At 51.3% G+C, this 19,829-nt stretch overlaps 1 protein-coding gene across 2 annotated transcripts in view; it reads right to left on the bottom strand.

Moving 5' to 3' along the window:
- The window catches only part of VANGL1 (VANGL planar cell polarity protein 1), a 54,195-nt gene that overhangs the window by 9,032 nt on the left and 25,334 nt on the right, over nt 1–19,829 (bottom strand). For both annotated transcript variants that reach the window (XM_045033322.1, XM_023259024.2), the window contains 3 exons: nt 5,121–5,254; nt 3,468–3,600; nt 2,341–2,575 (listed from right to left, as the gene is read on the bottom strand). In XM_045033322.1, the coding sequence (XP_044889257.1) occupies nt 2,341–2,575; nt 3,468–3,600; nt 5,121–5,254 (502 nt within the window). The remainder of the gene's footprint in view (nt 1–2,340; nt 2,576–3,467; nt 3,601–5,120; nt 5,255–19,829) is intronic.

The raw sequence follows: 19,829 nt of genomic DNA, 5'->3' as shown, positions 1-19,829 counted from the left end.
GAAATAGTTACACAGATGCACAAAGACATGTAAAAAAGATATTTGCTGCAACCCTGTTTAGACCAGGGGTTGGCAACATTTTCTCTAACGTAAATATTTTCAGCTTCACAAGCCACACTCTGGCACAACTGGTCAACTCAGTCTGTGGAGAGAGAAAGCAGCCATAGACGATATGGAAATAAAAGGGTGTGGCTGTGTTCCAATAAAACTCGATTAACAAAAACAGCTGAGCCCTGGTTTAAACTAGTGAAAGATCTTAATCCAGATGTGCATCGTAAGCACTGGTTAAACAAATCGTGCTATTCAGTGGAATAAGATGCAACTACTAAAGAGAACGAGTTAGATCTGTAGGACAGAGATCTGGAAGGTACGGACATGGGAAAACAGCCAAGGGATCGTTTTAAATGAAAAAAGCAAGTTTCCAAACTGCGTGTGTGTGTGTGCGTGTGTGTGCATAAGCTCCCATTTGTGGTTTGCTTTTTTTTTCCACTTCTACTTTAGACAGACAGACAGACGCGCGCACACACACACACACACACACACACACACACACACACACACACCTTTCTGGAAGCATACATACTGACTCCTTATCACTACGAACAGTTTAGGGTAGTAGAATGGAGAGTTCCCTTTGCACATTGTATTTTTCTTTAATGCCTGGATTTTTACACAAAGAAAGAGTGTGAAATGAGTTTTAATTCAGAAAAAGTATACATTTTTGTTTTAAATGTTTATTTTTGAAAGAAAAAAAAAAGAAAGAGAGAGAGAGATATGGAGCATGAGCGGGGGGGGGGGGGGGGGGGGGGGGGGGGAGGGGCCGAGAGAGAGAGAGAGAGAGAGAGAGAGAGAGAGAGAGAGACAGAATCCGAAGCAGGCTCCAGGCTCTGAGCTGTCAGCACAGAGCCCGACGTGGGGCTCAAACCCAGAAACTTTAAGATCATGCCCTGAGCCAAAGCCAGACGCTTAACCCACTAAGCCACCCAGGCACCCCAAAAGTATACATTTTTTAAACAAAAACGAAAGCAACCAGGACAGTAAGACATCTCAAATAAAAGGAAAACGGCTTCCGTTCCACATGGTATCAGCTATCACTTTGCATGTGTAGATGTATCATACTCGTACTTTCTTGCATTCCGTTTTTTGTAACTTAATATTCTAACAAAGATTCTTCTATTTTTAACAGGTGACATCCCGTGATTTATAAGCCACTGCTCTATTTTTAAGTGATGGCCGGCGTGGAGTTATTCCAGATTATTTTGCAAAAATCACCTTCATGTATATTTGTGTATGTATCTGACTGCGCTGAATACTTTTTCTAGGAGAGGAATTAGTGCGTCAAAGAAAATGGAAAACCTTACAGACCCCCACTGAATATCTCTGTATTGCTTTCCTGACGGTTGCTACTGATGAGTGGCAACACAGCCACACGTTGTACACGTACAGGGCGATGCGTGTACACGGGCCCTTAGAACAAAAGCCACCAATCATTTCATGAGCGCTGTATGCCAAGCTCATTTACTCCCTACCTTGTGATTTACACGTCGTGTTGCCACATTTAACATGACTTTCACACAACAGGCCTATCGGGGAGATGCTGCCACTGTCCCCATTTTATAACAGAGGAAACAAATGTAGAGTGACTTCTACAAAGTCACCAACCAATCAACTGGGGGAGCTGGGATCTGAGCTCCCCTCTGTCTGGTGACAGGTCATTTACTCTATTCTGCTTCCTTGGCCACAGCCCTCTCTGAGATGCACAGCCGTTTCCTGCAATATCCCTGAAAGTATGCTCGCGTCATGATTCAAAACACCATTCAAGTAAAACTAACTCCACGACATCCAAAACGCCTAACAGAGTGCTGGCATTCTTTCCTCCACGAATAACAGTCATTTATTCAGTCCTTACCATACGACGGGCACGGTTCTAAGCACTTCATATGAACGAGCTCTTTGAGTTGCCAAAGCAGCCCGATGAGGTAGGTATTAACCATTAGCCCCAATGGATAGAGCAGGAAAGTGAGGCACAGAGCCATCGAAGCATTTGCCCACGGTGACCAGCTTGTTGGTGGAGGAGGAAGGTTAGAAGGAGTCTGCTCAGTTCCAGAACCTGCCGAGTACCTTTAACTACTGCCTATACTGTCTTTAAGTCAAAGTCCTTCCTCTGCGTGAACCTAGAGGCTGTCAAAGGGCCATTTAACAAAAACCAATTGCACCCAGATAATACAAAGTTAAGTGGGAGTCATGAATTCTCATGAGTCGGTGCTTTAGAGACTTTGACCATATCGCTCCCGGGCACACCCGACAGCGGGACCTCCCAGGCTCAGGGACAGGTGGCACCTTGGGGGTCATGCTGTTGGTGATGCAGAAGGCCAGGTGCTGCAGGATGCTCTCCATGCTGTGGTAATGCTGCTGTCGAGTGGTGCGCAGGTATTTCTGCAGAGCGCGGGCCATGGAGGGGAAGATGGCCTGGGCGGCCTCCCGGGGGTCCATCACCTCCCCTGGGGCTTTCTGCTGCTCTTCGGCCTGGAGACGCTGGATGTGGATGAAGGCCTCCTCCACGGCCACCACCAGCCTGGCGGGCAACAGAAAGTCATCAGGACGGGGCCCACCGCAGGCTTGAGAGCAGAGCGGTGCTAAAGGGTCTGGAAGGGCCCCCGCCCGCCTCTGCGTCCCGGCCTACCGCCAGCTCACCCAGGGCTCCCCTCCTTAGCTGTCACTCCAGATGGCTGAGAGGGGACAGAGGGAGAAAGGAAGGCAGGGGAGCCAGAGGGGTGAAGAGGAAGGAGCCCTGGGACAGGGGGATGACCGCTCAAGTTGATTCTGCCACGAACGAGCTCAGGGGCCTTGCTTCAACCCTTCCATCTCCACAACGAAGGGTTACAGGAAAAGAGCTGTAAGATTACTCAAACTCTGGCCACACACAGGGCTCTGCACACGCTGAGGGGTGGCCGGCGGTTCAGAAGCAGCCTTGCAAAGAACCAGAGCTGTATCCCCCTTGATCCAGCCACCCACACCAGCAGCCTCGGGGGGAAAAGGAAGGAAGGGGCCCAGCATCCACGATGGAAACCAACTTTGTCCGCTTCCGTTCACATGATCAGAACTTGGAAACCAACAAGGGCCTGGGGGTGTAGGAGGGGGGCCCCTCAAAGCGTGGGCCACGCAGCCCAACGGCTTCAGCATCAGCTGGGAATTTGTAAGACGTGGAGATTCTTGGGCCCAACTCCAGCCCCACTGAACAGTAAGTCAGTTACTTTTGCAGGTGGGGCCCGGACCCTCAGATCCGTGCTTTAATAAGCCCTCCTGAGGGCGCCGAAGTATGAGAAACCCTGGGACGGGAGACACTCCTAAGGCTTGAGCGTGTCACGTTTACACATGGAGATTTCATTCCGGCAGTAAAAAAAGAAAGAAAGAAAAAGTCTACTATGACAGGGGGTTATGTCGGGGTGGGGTGGGGGGCGACAGACCTTGCTCTCCGCTTCTTCACCCGCCGCTCGTGCTCAGCCTCTTCATAATACAACTCGTTGTGGCTGGAATCTCGGCGCCGAGCGGCAGCAGCAATCATGGCCCGGGATTGACCAGTGGCATTGTTACTGGGGCCTTTGGGGAAGGACAGTGGAGGCAGAAGAACGGTTTTAATGCCATGGGGCTGCAAAGTACAGCAGAAAGCCAGTACCTCGGTCTGTCAGTACCGTCTACCCGCCTACCCGCACATACACAAATCTCAGAAGGAGCTTCCCAGGAGGGTGGACAGGACCTCCTGTACTCACATTCAGTGTGCTCCCTGGGGGAAGGAAATCTCCCCCAAACCCCCTGGGATCAGTGGAAATGGAGAAAGAACTCAGGAGGAGATGATTAAAACGTTGGCCCAAAACAACACACGGAGTCCGCTGAAGAGCTTACTCACCATCGGCTACATAAAGTTTCAGTTTGGCCACAAAGGGTATGTGGAACATCACGTTTCGGCAACAAGACAACGAGAGAGAATGACACGCAATGGGGAGAACGAGGACAGAGAAAAAAGAAAGCCAAGGGACACGGAGACACGGATTACACACAGGACAGCAAGCCATGTTGGAATATCACAGTGGTCACAGTGTTTATTAAAAAAAAAAAAAAAAAAAAAAAAAAAAAAGGACTTGAGGTCTGGCAATATGGCCCGTCTGTTAATACAGACTTGGAACTCGCGGCCCTGTTCCCAGCTGCCCACAGACCACCTTCGCTTTTCAGAAGGACAAGGCAGATCACATGCTTTCTTCTGTATCGACTACTTAGTTAATAACTTGGTTTCACTCCTGGGAATTTATGTTAAGTTTTCAGAGCAGGTGAAATTTACCAACCCTCTGGGAATCCCACCAGAGTGCATATCTCATGAAACCACCTCCCCCCGCCAAAAATGGGGAGGATATCGCCACTAAAAATTGACACCATCCATAAATCACTTGACTTGTTAACAATATGATCCTCTTATAAGGTCTGCAAAGCTCTTGCCCTGACCCAAGGCACTGAGCAAGAAATGACACTGTGTCCTGTTTCTTGCACTTAACCATCTGATAGCTCTGAAATGCAGCTCTGATGTTCCCAGGCTGGCCTCTGGCCTCCGGCCACCCACTCAGCCCCAGCTCCTAGCCAGGATTGAGAAATCCCTGTAAGTATCTCACCAGATGCCTGAACTACTGAAAGTTACTGACTCCATGGACCTAGGGAGCTGAGTCTGTGGGTAGCTTATCCAAAATTTCAAAAGCGGCTTTCTGAGCAGGATGCAGGAAACGTACATCACTATTGTTTTCAATCAGAAAATCCCAAAATGAATGAACCTCCCACATGTGTGGGCTGTAAATCAACATTCCTTTGGAAGTATGTCTGCCTGCAGAAAGAGAGAGAGAGAGAGAGAACGAAAGAACAAAAGGAAGAAAGGAAGGGAGGGAGGGGGAAAAAAGAAAAGGAAAAAGAGAAGCAAAGCAAAGCAAAAAAATGGTTCTGAACTGAGAATGTACCATAGAGATGGACACTGAGGGGAGGGAGAACCAAACAGACGGACCATAAGGTTGAAGCTAAAGAGTTGCCCAAACTGTGCTCCCTAGATCCACCACCGAGAGACACCATTTCAAGGCACGTACCATCTACATTGTAGACTTTCAGTCCGGCCATGTGCTTGGCTGCTCGGAATTTGGAGGCTGTTAGGAGATTGGGGTTATAGATGGTGAAATCTTTATAGTAATTTTCCAGAACCACCAATGCTGCTCGCTGGATACTGAGAAAAGAGGGCAAAATTAATGCAATGCTTTTTCATTGAATAAGCAGGTCCTAAATGAAAAAAAAAAAAATCCTCTTCTGGAGTCAGGACACCAAGGGTAACCTGGCAGACTGGCAGCGGCTCCTGGGTTTCACCACCCCGTTTGTCTCCGGGATGAGAATTTAAAGGTGAGACTGAGTTCCGTCCTCAAGCGGCTCCCGTGCCTTCTCCCGGGCTATGTCATTAGCCACATCCCACCGAGACAACGGCTGAGAAAGGAATCAGTTATAACTTAGATTTGCTTAGGCTGCACGGAACTTTCCCGTTTTTCTCAGTTTACAAACAAGGGAAGCGAGGAGTCCACAAGGGTCAAGAACCTTACAGATGGTGGCGGGGCTAACGGGTGAAGGGACCAAGCGTAGGTTCAGCTTTCTCAGGTCTCCGTGCAGGGGCTCCTTCTAAGCCCCATCACCCCTGTTGTGAGGAAGGCTGGGCTTTCGGTTTTCTAGAAATCAGAACCAACTACAACCACACAGGGCAGAGGGCACGCGATAGAAGCCGGCTCCAGTGGGGCGCCTGGGTGGCCAGGCTGGCAGCGCGGGGCCTGCTTGGGATTCTCTTTCTCTCCCTCTCTCTGCCCCTCCCCTATTCGCGCTGTTTCTCTCATAAAATAAATAAATATAAACACATAAATACATAAGTGCATGCTGCCTGCAGATATTAGTTAATCCCGATCCCTCCTCTGGGTTCCATCCTATCTGCCCCAGGCCAGCTGGAGCTCCGTGTTTCAGAGGGAGCAAGACCCCTTGAACCCTCAGCTGAGACCTTGACCTTTCCTGGTCTACGAGGCCTTCTGCCCTTGGCCCTCTGCTGTCTCTGGCCCTCAGTAGAGGCATATGCAGCGGGCTCTCCCTGCCCAAGGTCAGGCCCCTAGGAGCAGGGAAGAGGTAAGGCCAACAGGTACAGGGGCAGAGGAGGGAGGGCGTCCACGCTCCCTACTGGCGGCAGAAGAACCTGCTCTTGGTCAGGACACTCACCACCTCAAAGAAAGACTTGGGTTCATACAGCACTGATTTTCGCATACCGTCGTGTCTGACTCCCACAATCATTCCAGGTAAGAAAACTGTCGTTCAAAAATCTCTGACCAGGGACCCCTGGGTGGCTCGGTCAGTTGAGCATGGGACTCCTGGTTTCAGCTCAAGTCACGACCTTGCAGTTTGTGAGTTCTAACCCTGTCGGGCTGTGTGCTGACAGTGTAGAACTTACTTGGGATTCTCTCTCTCTCCCTCTCTCTCTCTCTGCTCCACGGCTGCTCGTGTGCTCTCTCTCTCAAAATAAATAAACTTAAAAAAAAAAAAAATCTCTGATCGGCACACAGGAGAGCTGGAACTCCAATCTGGGCTTACAAACCTCCAGCCTATGCTCTTTCCTTGCGACACGTGGCCCCTATGGGACAGTGTACGTGCTGACACCAGCTCTACAAATTTATTTTTATCTTGCCCTGCTTATTTTCCTTCCTAGCCCCTGCTAAGTGGGTGAGATTCCCAGGGTCACTCACAATAGCCCAGGTGCCAGGACAGGGTTGCCCTCCATTCCTGGATGGCCACTGTAACTGAGTGGCTCAGGGATGTGCACTTCACAGAAAGACAACACAGCCCCCTAACCTATCAGCTGGACACTCTGTCAAACCCTGGCTCGACTCCCCTTGTTTGGCACAGAGTCTAAAAACGATCCAGAAGTCAATCAGCTAACCTCCCTGATAGCAGGGCCATGGCAAAGCTATCCCACTTATATCCCAACAGTGCTTCAGTCAATCACTGGTCTACCCTCGGCTGCTGCTTAGTATCAGCCTCGACAGGCACACTCACGGGAGGCTGGGAGAATCTGGCGAGACCAGCCCTGTATAATGGAAGTCAGAGTCCTACGAGCAAATGCGCGTTTTGAAAGCCCTAGTCATCCAGTCACACGGCTGCTCAATGTCCCTTCCACATTTGAGTGCTTCCGTCTGCCCAGCCCCGGGAATGCAAAGGCAGGATGCAAGGGGCTGCTCGTTAGCCAGCCCTACAGAGAACCCAAGCCCTGTGACAGCTGACGGGAATACATGTGGGTTGAGGGAGCGCAGGGAAGAGTGCAGGGAAGGTCCAGACTCCCTGAGCAAGCCAAGGGGTCCCTGAGCCGAGGTTTTGTGTCACAGGTCTTAAGTCTGCTCAGTGGCTCTCCAGCTCAGAACGACCCGGGCTCCTCCTTGACGGCTGACTCTGGTATTTTCCAAAGCGGGGCAAGAACTTCTTCACCCCCACCCCTCCATCCAGAGACTCTCTGCAGCCTGATCACGCGTGCATGCGTGTGCACACACACACACACACACACACCCGCCCTCATAAGCACCCATCCCACCCCCTTCCCCGTGCACTGTCTCTCCAGAGGCTCCGGGCTCGGTGAGACCAGAAGTCCCCGCACACACAGTGTCTCAGTTCATGCACACAGACACGCTGGCGTGCAAATATTTCCTCCCACACTACCATATGCACGTGAAAGGTGAAAACATCCCTAGGCTCCTGGATTCCAGCTGAAAGTTATTTCCCTGATCAAAACTGAAAACTTAAAGGGCAACTCACAGGCTATTCTCAGGCCCGTCTTCAAAGCAAACCCTCTTGTGGTTGCTGGGTTTGGCTTTTCTGTCCGGCCAGGCCGCAGAGAGGAGCCCAGGGGATCCCGCTAACTCAGTCAGGGCCTGCTAGGCAGGAGAGGGAAAGCTGGATGGGAGCCCGGTGGCCCCAATTCCCAGCCTCTCTACCCCACAACCACAGACAACGTGCTGTGCTGCCTGGAGAAGGGATGTCCTGCCCAGGCGCAGCTCCAGCACGGCTTCGCTTGCCGGGGTGCCCACCCCACGCCCTGCCTCCTTCTGGCACAGGGCTGCGGGCAGACACTCTCCAAACCGGGCAAGTCCACAAGCCTCCCTCGAAGCCCACTTACGCCAAAGCCCAGGCGGCCCTGGGGAGCGCGCAGGGATGGGGCAGAGAACCCGGGAAAGGAGCCGCTGACGTTACCTGTGTGGCTCTCCACGTCCTCGAGAACCTTTGCTCAGGAAAACTGTTCAGTTCGGAATGAGGGGGAAAAGTCAGGCAGTGCTCGCCTTCCCCAGGACTGTCACCTCCGCAGAGGTAGCAGAGTTTCCCAGAAGCAGCCACGGACCGGGCCAGCCCCACTCCAGGCTGACAAGCTGACACAGGAGCTGAGGGGCTCCCCTGGGAAGGTTAGAAATGCCTCTAAGAGGGGTGCATGGCCTCGTCCATAGAAAACCGTCTGTGCACCACTCAACAGATCTAGCAATGCCGGGTACAGAAAGCTCCACATAACTAAAAATAACACATAACTGAAGTCCCAACTTCAAAAAACTGCTTGTGGGGCGCCTGGGTGGCTCAGTCAGTTAAGTGTCTGGCTTCGGCTCAGGTCATGATCTTGAGGTTCGGGAGTTTGAGCCTCGCATCAGGCTCTGTGCTGCCCGCTCAGAGCCTGGAGCCTGCTTCGGATTCTGTGTCTCCCTCTCTCTCCGCCCCTCCCCTGCTCAGGCGCACTCACTCTCTATCTCTCTCTCAAAAATAAATAAACATTAAAAGAAAATCTTTTTTGAATGTTTGCAAAATCTGGATTAAAATGTGGGGCATCTGAGTGGCTCAACGGTTAAGCATCCAACTCTTGATTTTGGCTCAGGTTGTGACCTCACTCGGGCTCTGTGCCAAGTGCAGAGCCTACTTGGGGTTCTCCCTCTCTCCTTCTCTCTCTGCCCCTCCCCTGCTCATGTGCTCTCTCTCAAAACAAACAAATAAACTTTAAAAAAAAAATTCAATATGCCTTTTTTCACCTTTTTAAAGACAGTAACCTACACGTGACTTAAGCCTTGTTGGTGACTCAGGATGAATGTTTCATGTGTTCATTATGAGCTGTGCCACGTACATAGCCCCGTGAAAATGTCAGACCCCACAGGAGACAGAGGCCACCTGTCCCCACGCCCCACGCTGGGTACTCGAGGCTGTTTCTTCACATCTCTTCTGTACTCCAGCCTTCACTGTGGCTATCAGATTCCTTCCTAGGTGCTGTCTCCCTACCCGCCTCTGGCAATCATCTTTCTGTTCTCATACATCCTCAGCCTGGGTATAAATAGGGGAAAGGGCTTTGGCGGACCCAAGCGAGGAACTCTGCTCCAGCTAAGTGACATCCGCTATGGCACGTGAGTCTGAGGTCTATTTCAATCCAAAGCCTAAGGTCTTTTTCATGTCTATTCTGGATCCGGATTCATGCCGTGGACTGAGTCTGTCCGATAACTGACTGTAGGTTAAAAGTAACATGCTACTAATATGGCATTTGGCTTCCAGTAAAAGAGCAATTCAGCAGCCACAGAGGGGACATCCTGCAGGGCACCAGTGCTGGCCTCAGCCATGGCCCACAATGCCAGGATGCAGGAACACCCTTGTCCTTGGCCGTTGTCAAGGTTCAGTATCTTTCTGCCTCTGTCCTTCACCATCTTCCACACTTGGGGTCTTCCAAGGCCCAAGCAGGCCCAATTTCTTTTAGGAAGCCTTTTCTAACTCTCTGGTAACCACTGATCTGTCCCTAAAACACACAGCGTCAACAGCCACCACACAGGACCTGTGGGGTTTTCAAGCATGCTACTCTCCCTCTTCAGCAAGGCCATCAAAGTCCCCAGTGTGCAAGGGACACCTCCTATGACTTCCCCCAAGTACATACCACTCACTGGCTCAATCTTGCTCCTGTAGGAAACCCCAGAATTCCAACAGGCATACGATCAGTCCAGAGCATGCATTTCATAAAACCATGGGGTTTCCAAGGCAAAAAGGGCCTCAGAGATGGAGAAAAGCAAATCTTTCAACTAGTCCCAGTCTCCAGACCAGACCGTCTCTGGGGACGGAGCGGGGGCAAGAACAATCAAGTTGGTGAGAAACCTGCCATCTCTCTTATCGCCGTCATATTCCGAGAACTAGTAATCTGACTAAACAACCCTCACGCAGAAACCCCGTATTATAGGCAGGTGGAGGCTGATGTACAGATTACAGACATGGCCTCACCCAAAACCCACGGCAAGGACCACCCCCCCCAAGATAGAGAAGGCTGAGCTCAATCGATATCGTGTTCCAACATACACCCCTAGATCACGATCCAGGGAAATAACTGCTCACAGACCACACGGATTTGTGGAAAACAGCACGGTGATTGGCAGAACTGTAACAGAAATTCCCTTGAACCTGCACGTAAAGACACGGACAGGAATGCCAGGTATGTGACAGACCACACGGACGATGGAATATTTAGGGTCAGAAGAGCCGACATCATTGCCAGAGCGAAAGCACACCCCTCTACTCTGCTTGGCCCAGGCTGACCCAAACTTGAACTCGTGGGAAAGACAGGCCCGCAACAGGTCAGCACACACGTCTGAGGCAATTCAACAGCCACCTTTATTTACCTTTTTAAAAATGTTTTATTTTTATTTTGAAAGAGAGAGAGAGAGAGAGAGAGAGAGAGAAACAGCATTAGCGGGGGAGGGGCAGAGAGAAGGAAAGACAGAATCCCAAGCAGGCTCCGCCCTGTCAGCACAGAGCCCGATGCGGGGCTCGAACTCAGGAACCGTGAGGCCATGACCTGAGCCGAGATCAAGAGTCGCACGCTTGACGGACTGAGCCACCCAGGCGCCCCTCGACAGCCACTTTTAAATGTGAAACTCACTGCTGACAATGTTGCCTTACTGGCCCACTTTCTTTTCAGGACAAAGACGGTGGAATGAGACGTGTCGTGGCCTCTGGCGTCTGTTACGACTGCCGTGGGAACAGAGACAAGGGGCTCACCCTGCCCGTGCCCTGCGGTAAAGACAAACACCTGGGAGCAGAGTTCGTGCTTTAGTTCCTAAGAACCTGAAAGACGTTTTTGAAAGATGAATCTGAAGGCCCAAACCCAAACCAAATCAATGTCCTACACAGCTACGCTTGCTACTGTTCTCCGCATCTCTGCTGCGGGAAACCGTGTGCACAGAGCAGCTGATACCGGGCTTTGGCCCCAGACAGCACGACTCTCGGCTCTATCGCTTATTCTCTGACCTTGAACTTCCTGAGTTCGAGCCCCACACTGGGCTCTCTGCTGTCAGCACAGAGCCCGCTGTGGATCCTCCGTCTCCCTCTCTGCTCCTCCCCTGCTCTCTCCCTCTCTCTCAGAAATAATAAACATTAAAAAAACTGGGAAAAGAAAAGAAAAGAAAAGAGAAGAGAAGAAAAGAGAAGAGAAGAGAAGAGGAAAGGAAAGGAAAGGAAAGGAAAGGAAAGGAAAGGAAAGGAAAGGAAAGGAAAGAAAAGAAAAGAAAAGAAAAGAAAAGAAAAGAAAAGAAAAGAAAAGAAAAGAAAAGAAAAGAAAAGAAAAGAAAAGAAAAGAAATTCCAGAGGCGTCTGGGTGGTTCAGTCAATGAAGCATCCAACTTCGGCTCAGGTCATAACCTCGCGGTCTGTGAGTTCGAGCCCCACGTCGGGCTCTGTGCTGCAGCTCAGAGACTGAAGCCTGCTTCGAATTCTGTTTCCCTCTCTCTCTGCCCCTCCCCCATGCTCACTCTTGTGCTCTCTCTCTCTCTCAAAAATAAATAAACATTAACAAAAAAATTTTTTTTAATTCCAGGGACAGAGGGCAAGATCCAAATACGCCAGGATCTGACTGGAGTTTGGTGACACCTGTACTTAACTCCTGAGCTTAAATATCAGTGGAGACAAATACAAATTCTATGGCTTTCCGAGACTTTAAGGTCAGCTGGCATTTAGGTTGGGAGAAAAACCAGAGACCTCTACCTTCTTGCTCTCAAGGAGGACTTGCTTGCTTGCCTGGTTTAGGTGTATTTTTTTTTAAAGTATATTTACTTAGGGGCACCTGGGTGGCTCAGTCAGTTGAGCATTTGACTCTTGATTTTACCTCAGGTCATGATCCCAGCGTCATAGGATTGAGCCTGGCATCAGGCTTTGCACTGAACACAGAGCCTGCTTAAGGCGCTCTCTCTCTCTCTCTCTCTCTCTCTCTCTCTCTCTCTTTCCCTCCCTCTGCCCCTCTCCCCAGCTTGTGTGCTCTCTCTCTAAAATAAATGAAGAAGAAATCTTTGTACAGTTTATTTTGAGAAAGAGAGAGAGGGCACACACACGCACAAGTGGCGGTGGGGCAGAGAGAGAGAATCCCAGTGAGGCTGCGAGCCCAACGCGGGGCTCGAACTCACAAACCGTGAGCTCATGACCTGAGTCAAAATCAAGACTTGGACGCTTAACTGACTGAGCCACCTAGGCGCCCCTTCGGGTATGTTTGAAAGATTAAATGAGATACTGCATTCCAAAGTACCTGGCCCGAAGCAAGGCCACAGGGCGCTGCCACAGGAAATAAGCCAGGACACATCCCCTCTGCACAGCTTTCCTTAGTGCCTCAGACCCTAGAGTTGTGCTACCGCCTGTTTTTACGCAGCGTCTCCTGCCAACCCCAGCCTCCTGCAAACCGGGCCCTGCTCCCGGGAGGCGCCCACAACACACGCTGTGGACGAGGAGCAGCCTCAGAGTCAGAAGGCCTAGACCCCAAATCTGCTCCCGCGGCCCTGTAGCTCTGTACAGTCCCTTCCCTTCCGGGGCCTGTTTCTCGGTCCCCGGAGCCGAGATGCCAGAGAGCACCTAGGGCTGCGTGCGGATGTCCCGAAGAGCAAACGATGGAAGGGCGGGAAAAGCATCTGTGAACTGCACGCGGCCACGGAATGCAAACGGTCCCGCTCCCAAGGGCAATGAGCACCTGGCAGCAAAGGGCTGAGGCTGGCTGCTGGCTCGATTCTTCGTGCGTCTCTGGGCGTGAAAGCACGACCTAAGCTCCCCTGCCCCTGAATCACAAAATGTTACTCTTCGCAGAAGGAAGAGAACCTTAATGCTCACCCAAGCAGAGACACAAGAAGCAAAGAAATCCGAGTCCGTCTAGGCCAAGCTCCCAATCCACATACCGATTCTCTTTATGGGCCCCGGACGGCAACCAGCCTCTCCGTGAAAAGAAAGTTCTCTCTCACTTGGCCTTGAAATGAAATGACCTTCCTCTAAGTTCTACCCAGGGGTCCTGCCACCGCTTCCTTCTGCACCCAAACCCTCCTTTCTTGTGACAGCTCATCAAATATTTGAAGGAAACAATTGTGGCCATAAACTTCCCCCCTTTTAACTCTCTTCCTGCGCAAATAAGGGCACCGAGGCCTAGAAACGTGTGTATGCAAATATGCACACATACGCATGCACACACAGAGAGCTCCCTGTTTTGTTCGCTTTTCCTTGGATTTGGTTGTGGCTTCCGTAATTAAATTAAGACATGCTATTAAAATCAGAAATATTCAGGTTTTAGAGCTCAGCCGGTCTGAGATCCTCGTGCTTTACAGGCTTTAATGTCTCTCTGGGCAGCTAGAAAGGCCCTCCCCTGACAGGGCCAGGTGGCGAGGCCTCAGGCAGGTTTTAGCCAGTTCTTTTTAAATTAAAAAAAATTTTTTTTCACGTTTATTTATTTTTGAGAGAGAGAGAGAGTGAGTGAGCAGGGGAGGGGCAGAGAGAAAGGGAGACACAGAATCTGAAGCAGGCTCCAGGCTCTGAGCAAGCGGTCAACACCGAGCCTGATGCGGGGCTCGAACTCACAAACCGTGAGATCATGACCTGAGCTGAAGTTGGATACTTAACTGACTGAGCCACCCAGGTGCCCCTTAAATTTTTTTTAATGTTTATTTATTTTTTGAGAAAAAAGAGAGAGCATGAGCAGGGGACAGGCAGAGAGAGAGGGAGACACAGAATCTGAAGCAGGCTCCAGGCTCCGAGCCGTCAGCACAGAGCCTGACGCGGGGCTTGAACTCATGAACCGATAGATCATGGTTTGAGCTGAAGTCAGACATTTAACTGACTGAGTCACCCAGGTGCCCCTAGCCACTTCTTTTTAAATATTCATCTGCTCCCTTTAGCTCTGTCAACAAAAACAGCTTTCTTCATGCGTGAAAAACGTGGAAGCATTTCTTACATGTTAGTGCCCCACGTAAATGACAGCTGCCATTAATCTGGTTACCTCGGCGTGTGCCGACAGGAAGGCACTGAAGAGGCAGGGTTCCAGTCACAGCAAAATCCGCAAGGGCTTGCTTTCAGGGCAAGTACTCATTACTCTACTAGCCAGCTAAGGATGCTGACACTCAAAAAAATCCTAACAACCAACCAGTCTCTCCAACACCATTCACAGGCTAGTATGAATTAGGAGCACCCGCTAGATCCCAAGGACCTGGAAACAGATGTGAAAAGAACCTTAAGAGGCTTAAGCTCCCATCGGTGGTGACCCACAGACTGTGACAGAACCTGTGACCAGGGGAGGGGTGGAGGGTTTCAGGTGAAGATCTGCGGCGGAGGCGAAGCGGAGTTGCTAAGCGTTAAATGATGGATGATGGCCACGCCGTGCGGACAACGGGCTGTAAAGTGAATTCCAGGCAGAGGAAGGGGTGTGGGCAAAGCAGGCTGGTGTGAAACAACCCTCCCAAACAACTACAGTAACAGCGACAGGGCCACCCTGCTGAGTCAGAGAACAGCTTTGAGACCCTGTTGGTGGGGTGAAGTGTCTCCCCAAATCCACATGTGTACCCAGGACCTCACGACGGGATCCCTGCAGATGTAATTACAGCGAGTTAAGGTCCTACTGGTATCTTTATAAAGAAAAGGGGACACACACAGAAAGCGCCACGTGATGACAGAGCGGAGACTGCGCTGATGTGGACGCAAACCAAGGAGTGCCAAGGACGGCCAGCAGAAGCCAGGAAGACCAGGAAGGATTCAGAGGGAGCCCGGCCCTGCCAGGACCTAGGTTTGAGACTCCTAGCCTCCAGAACGGACAGAGAAAACTGTTTTAAGCCACCCAGTCTGTGGTCCCACCGCAGCTTTAGGAAGTGAACACATCTGTATTTAGGGCAAGACGGATAGAGACAGGGAAAGAGCAGGGCCAGGCTGAGAGGATGGCAAAGGTCGGAGACGGTGAGGGGGGACAGCGCGACAGAGAGGGAGTGTGTGGGTAGGAGAGAGGGAGAGCCGGCCAGGAAGATCCAGAGGATGCTAACAGTAAAGGCTGCCTGGGTACCAAGGCCTCCCTCTCTCCTACTACTCTTAGAGGCGTACCTGATCCGGTGACGGCTTTTGAGGCCTGAACCCGGGGTCTTTGAAAAAACGCTAAAATGGTTCAACTTTTTGTGACAACTCCCAGTGTGGGCGAGCCAGCAGATGGGCTCAGTTCTATCTGACTAACTTCTCCCCACAAGAGTCAGCAAGGCCACAGCCTGGATGCGTGGCCTTCACTGTTGGCCTGGATGTAGAGATAAAGTGACTCTGGGGTGACCAGGAGTCAGGACAATGTGCAGCAATATTCATGCCGAGTCCCAGAGACGCGAGTATAATTAGCCCCTCAGTGCCGCTGCCACCTCTCCTGGGAACCGCGCACACAAGCGTTTGCATCTCTGGGCCCTCCTGCCTTTTAATTAAAATGTTTGTCTCGAGACTGCCTTTGGGGATGTGGCTTACACGAATCCCACACAGGGAACAGACAATGATCACCTTGGAACTTGAGGACAGGGAGGGGCGAAAATGGGAAACGGCTTGTGTTTACTGACAGACCTGGACTGGACGGTAGAAAGAGTTGGGCACAAGCCTGGATTTTCAGGGACTCTGTCACAATGGGCCAGGTGCGCCACACATTGCTGCCTGAGATCCTGGGATGGGAGGCAGACTGCCGACCTTGACGGAGGCCCCATAGCTGGGGCCCTGTCCTGCTAGCGCGGCCCAGGGAGGCTCCCTTCCAGGGTGCGGGCTCCCCAGCCACAAGGAAGCTGCAGAAACCTAGTTCTCTGAATCAATATTTATGGGTTGGAAAGTGTCCCTGGCATAGGCACCAAATGGGGCTGCACGCAAGCCCTGCAGGGGCTCCCCATCAGGAGGCAGAGACACTAGAGGCCGGGAGCAGTTCAAACGGGGTTGGTCACCAAGGAATGGCCTCCAAAGTGCAGTCTGGGGGAGCACCGGAGCCCTTCTCTCTGCACTTTACGTCCCCACTCTTAACAAACGATCACCCTGGAAAATACCCTCCCGAATGTCTGGCAGACCACACCGGGAACATGTGCAGAGACCACGCTCCGCCTCCCTGGGAGGAGTCTGGGAGGACGAGAGGTAGCTCACGGCTACATACACCGGCCTGGTTCTTCTGGTCTCAGGAGCCAGACAACAAAACGCTGTCCCGCGTGTTTCCCTTTTAGGCCACGATGCCGTGATCCACGGGGCGGGCGGTTCTGAGTGTGGCGTCAACACTTGAGACCTCCTTCGGAGGTGATCCCGTCATGGCGGGCTGTCCCCTTGGCGGTCCTTCCCGCAGCAGAAATGCTGGCAAACCTGAGACACGCCTCCCTGTAAGCGGCAGGTTTGGCTATTGCCACGGTCTACCCGAAGAGTCCGCAGCCCTGCTTCCGGGACAGGGCACCGACCCCATCACACCGCCACCTCCCTGCATGGTCCAATTTGGGCCGCACCTGCCGGCCCTGCCTGGGATGGAAATTCAGCTTTCTCAACGTTTCAAATTACTGAGCTGAATCACACCAGATAAACATCAAAGACAACTGCCTGCTTGGGGCTAAGACAGAGATTTAGATAGGAACTACGGTACCTCCAGACCCACCTGGGATGCCTGACTGGCATTCTCTTAGCCAGCCTCCCATTTCTCAGCCTCAGTACCTCTGGCCTTGGGAAGGACCACGGGAGCAGAGCATGAAAAGTCGGGAATTCTGAGGGCCATCAGCCTGGCCCACTAGACCTCTGCCGGCAGAGACGGAGCCAAAACGGGCACAGAGCGGAGCCGGGCAGTGGCTCTGCAGGACAGGGAACGCAGACACCTGTCCATCCGCCTTCTTGTGTGTTGGCATGTCCTAGCCACCTGTGGCCCCACGGGAAGGCCGTCTAGACCAGTTCTGCATCCACGGGCTCCTTGGCCATTCGGTGGCTGCGCTCTGTGAGGGTTGGCCCCTCGGGGGCTCGGAGCAGGGCTTATGGGCAGACACTGTGCGAGGGAAGCCTTCCCAGCTGTGGCCACTGCCAAGAGGCAGCTGTCCAAACACAGGGCTGCAGTGTCCAGCGTCTCACACCCTCATTACAGCCACTTCGAACAGGCACCTCCGGGCCAAACCGCAAACGGCAAATTCTCCCACAGCGACGCAGATCCGAGCAAAAACCTTTCCACTCTGCTCCTCAGCTTTTACTCGCTTTTATCCTTTGCTTTTTTAGGGGACTGGCAAACGTCTTCGATGAAAAGCAGTTAAACAACACACACCTCTCTAAAAATGAAAACTGTGTACGAAACCATGATCATAAATGACATGAACCAAAACCCCCGGTGGTCATTTAAAAACACTCCCCAGCTTTGCAGCCAATGGTGCTGGGTCCTAACCAAACCCGTTGATGCCAGTCTTGAATGTGAGAGGGAGGGCCCACAGCTCAGCGGGACGGTCAAATCTGATCGGCGGTGTAATTACCAGCTTGGATATCGCTTGACCCAGGATCACAGACCTAGGATTTCAAGGGGAGGTAGATCTGCCCTGGAATTACTGGAATAACCTTCATCTCCCCCAGAGACTCTCGCTTTCTCACTTCTAACTAGAAAACCCAAGTGCATTCGAGAGAAGCAAGGCTCCCACTTGAGCTGTGAGGACGCAGGCGTGAGCCGGAGAACGGACAATATGAGCTCTGTTTCATCAGGGTTGAACTGTGCTCATTGATCCCATGGTTTCCTGGGGCTCTGGGCTCAAGAGTCACCAGTGTGTCATGTTCCCGTCTTAGCTCGGGCTGCCATAACAAAATACCATAGAGTGAGTGGCTTAAACAACAGAAACTTATTTTCTTAGAGTTCAGAAGCCCAGATGTCCAAGACCAAGGTTTGGCTGATTCAGTTTCTGGTGAGAGCTCTCTTCCTGGCTTACAGATGACAACCTTCTCATGATATCTACACATGGCCGTTCCTCGATCCGTGAGCACAGGGGTGAGAGAAAGAGAGAGAGAGAGAGCACGCGTGTCTGTGTGTGTGTGTGTGTGTGTGTGTGTGCAAGCTCTCTGGTGTCTCTTCTTATAAGAGCATGTGTTTTATCAGATCTATGACCTCACTGAACCTTAATGACTTCTTCAGATACCCCATCTCTAAATAAAGCCACACAGGGTTTAGAGTTGCAACCTATAAATTCTGGGTGATACAATTCAGTCGGTAACATTCCACCCCTGGCCCCTAAAATTGATGTTCTTCTCCCATGCAAAATATGCCAATTCCATCCCAACAGCCCAGAAGGTCTTGACTCATTCCGGCACCAGCCCTAAGCACAAAGTCTCATCTAAGTGCTGAGACTCAAAGTATAACCTACAGTGAAGCAAAGATCCCACTCCAGCTGTGAACCCGTGGAACCAGACAACTTATGTGCTTCCAATATATTAATGAGATAGGGATAGGATAGGCATTCTCATTACAAAAGGGAGAAACTGGAGGAAAGGGTTGATGGGTCCCAGACAAGTCCAAAACCTAGCAAGGCCAATTCCATTAGATTCTAAGATCTTGATCTTAAGGGTAATCCTCTTTGGTTCAACACGGTGTCCTCGGGGCTCAGGGCTGGCCCTGCCCAAGCAGCTCTCGGCAGTGGCCCCAAGTGGGGGACCCAACCTCTGAAGCCAATGAAAAAGGAACCTGGCCCTGGGGCCTGTAGTGGGAGTGGCAGCCCGATGATCTCTGGATCATCTTTGGGGTCATTCCTCCCTATTCGTGAGGATAACACATGTTCTCAGCCTTTCTTCATTCTACACCCCCTTCTCTGTATCCGTTAGTCCCAGGTGACAGTGTTACTACTGGGACAAACCCATCTTCCCATCTTTATTCTTGGCTTCTGCTGGAATGGCTGATCAAATCCTGATTAAATCAAACAGAGCTTGGCTGGCTCAGTTGGTAGAGCACGCAACTCTAGATCTCAGGGCCATGAGTTCGAGCCCCACATTGGGTGTAGAGATTTCATAAACAGACAAACAAACTTTAGAAAACATCAAACAGTTGTGTGACCACACCCTTGATGTTGTTCTCTTTAGTATCCACTTCATCATTTTTTGCTACATGGGTAAGCTGAAAAATTTCCAGACCTTCAAGTTTGGATTCCCTTTTGCTTAACGACCTTTCCCTTCTGCAACACATCTCCTCGTCACATTTTACTATAAGCAGTTAAGGAGGACCCAAGCTGCATCCTCAACACCTTGCTTAGAAATTTCTCAGCCAAACACCGGGGCTCCTGGGTGGCTCAGTCGAAGCACCTGACTCTTCATTTCTGCTCAGGTCACGATCTCACAGTTCATGAGATCGAGCCCCAGGTCGGGCTCTGCACTGACAGTGCAGCATCTGCTTGGGATCCTCTCTCTCCCTCTCTCTCTCTCTCTCTGCCCTCCCTGCGTACATGCTGGCATGCATGCTAAGTAAATAAACATTAAAAAAAAGAACTATTAAAAAAAAGTCCTCA

The sequence above is a fragment of the Felis catus genome, chromosome C1 (assembly GCF_018350175.1).
Source record: "Felis catus isolate Fca126 chromosome C1, F.catus_Fca126_mat1.0, whole genome shotgun sequence".
Taxonomy (NCBI): domain Eukaryota; kingdom Metazoa; phylum Chordata; class Mammalia; order Carnivora; family Felidae; genus Felis; species Felis catus.
The sequence above is the reverse complement of the archived record's forward strand: the minus strand, read 5'-3'. Positions and strand labels throughout refer to the sequence as shown.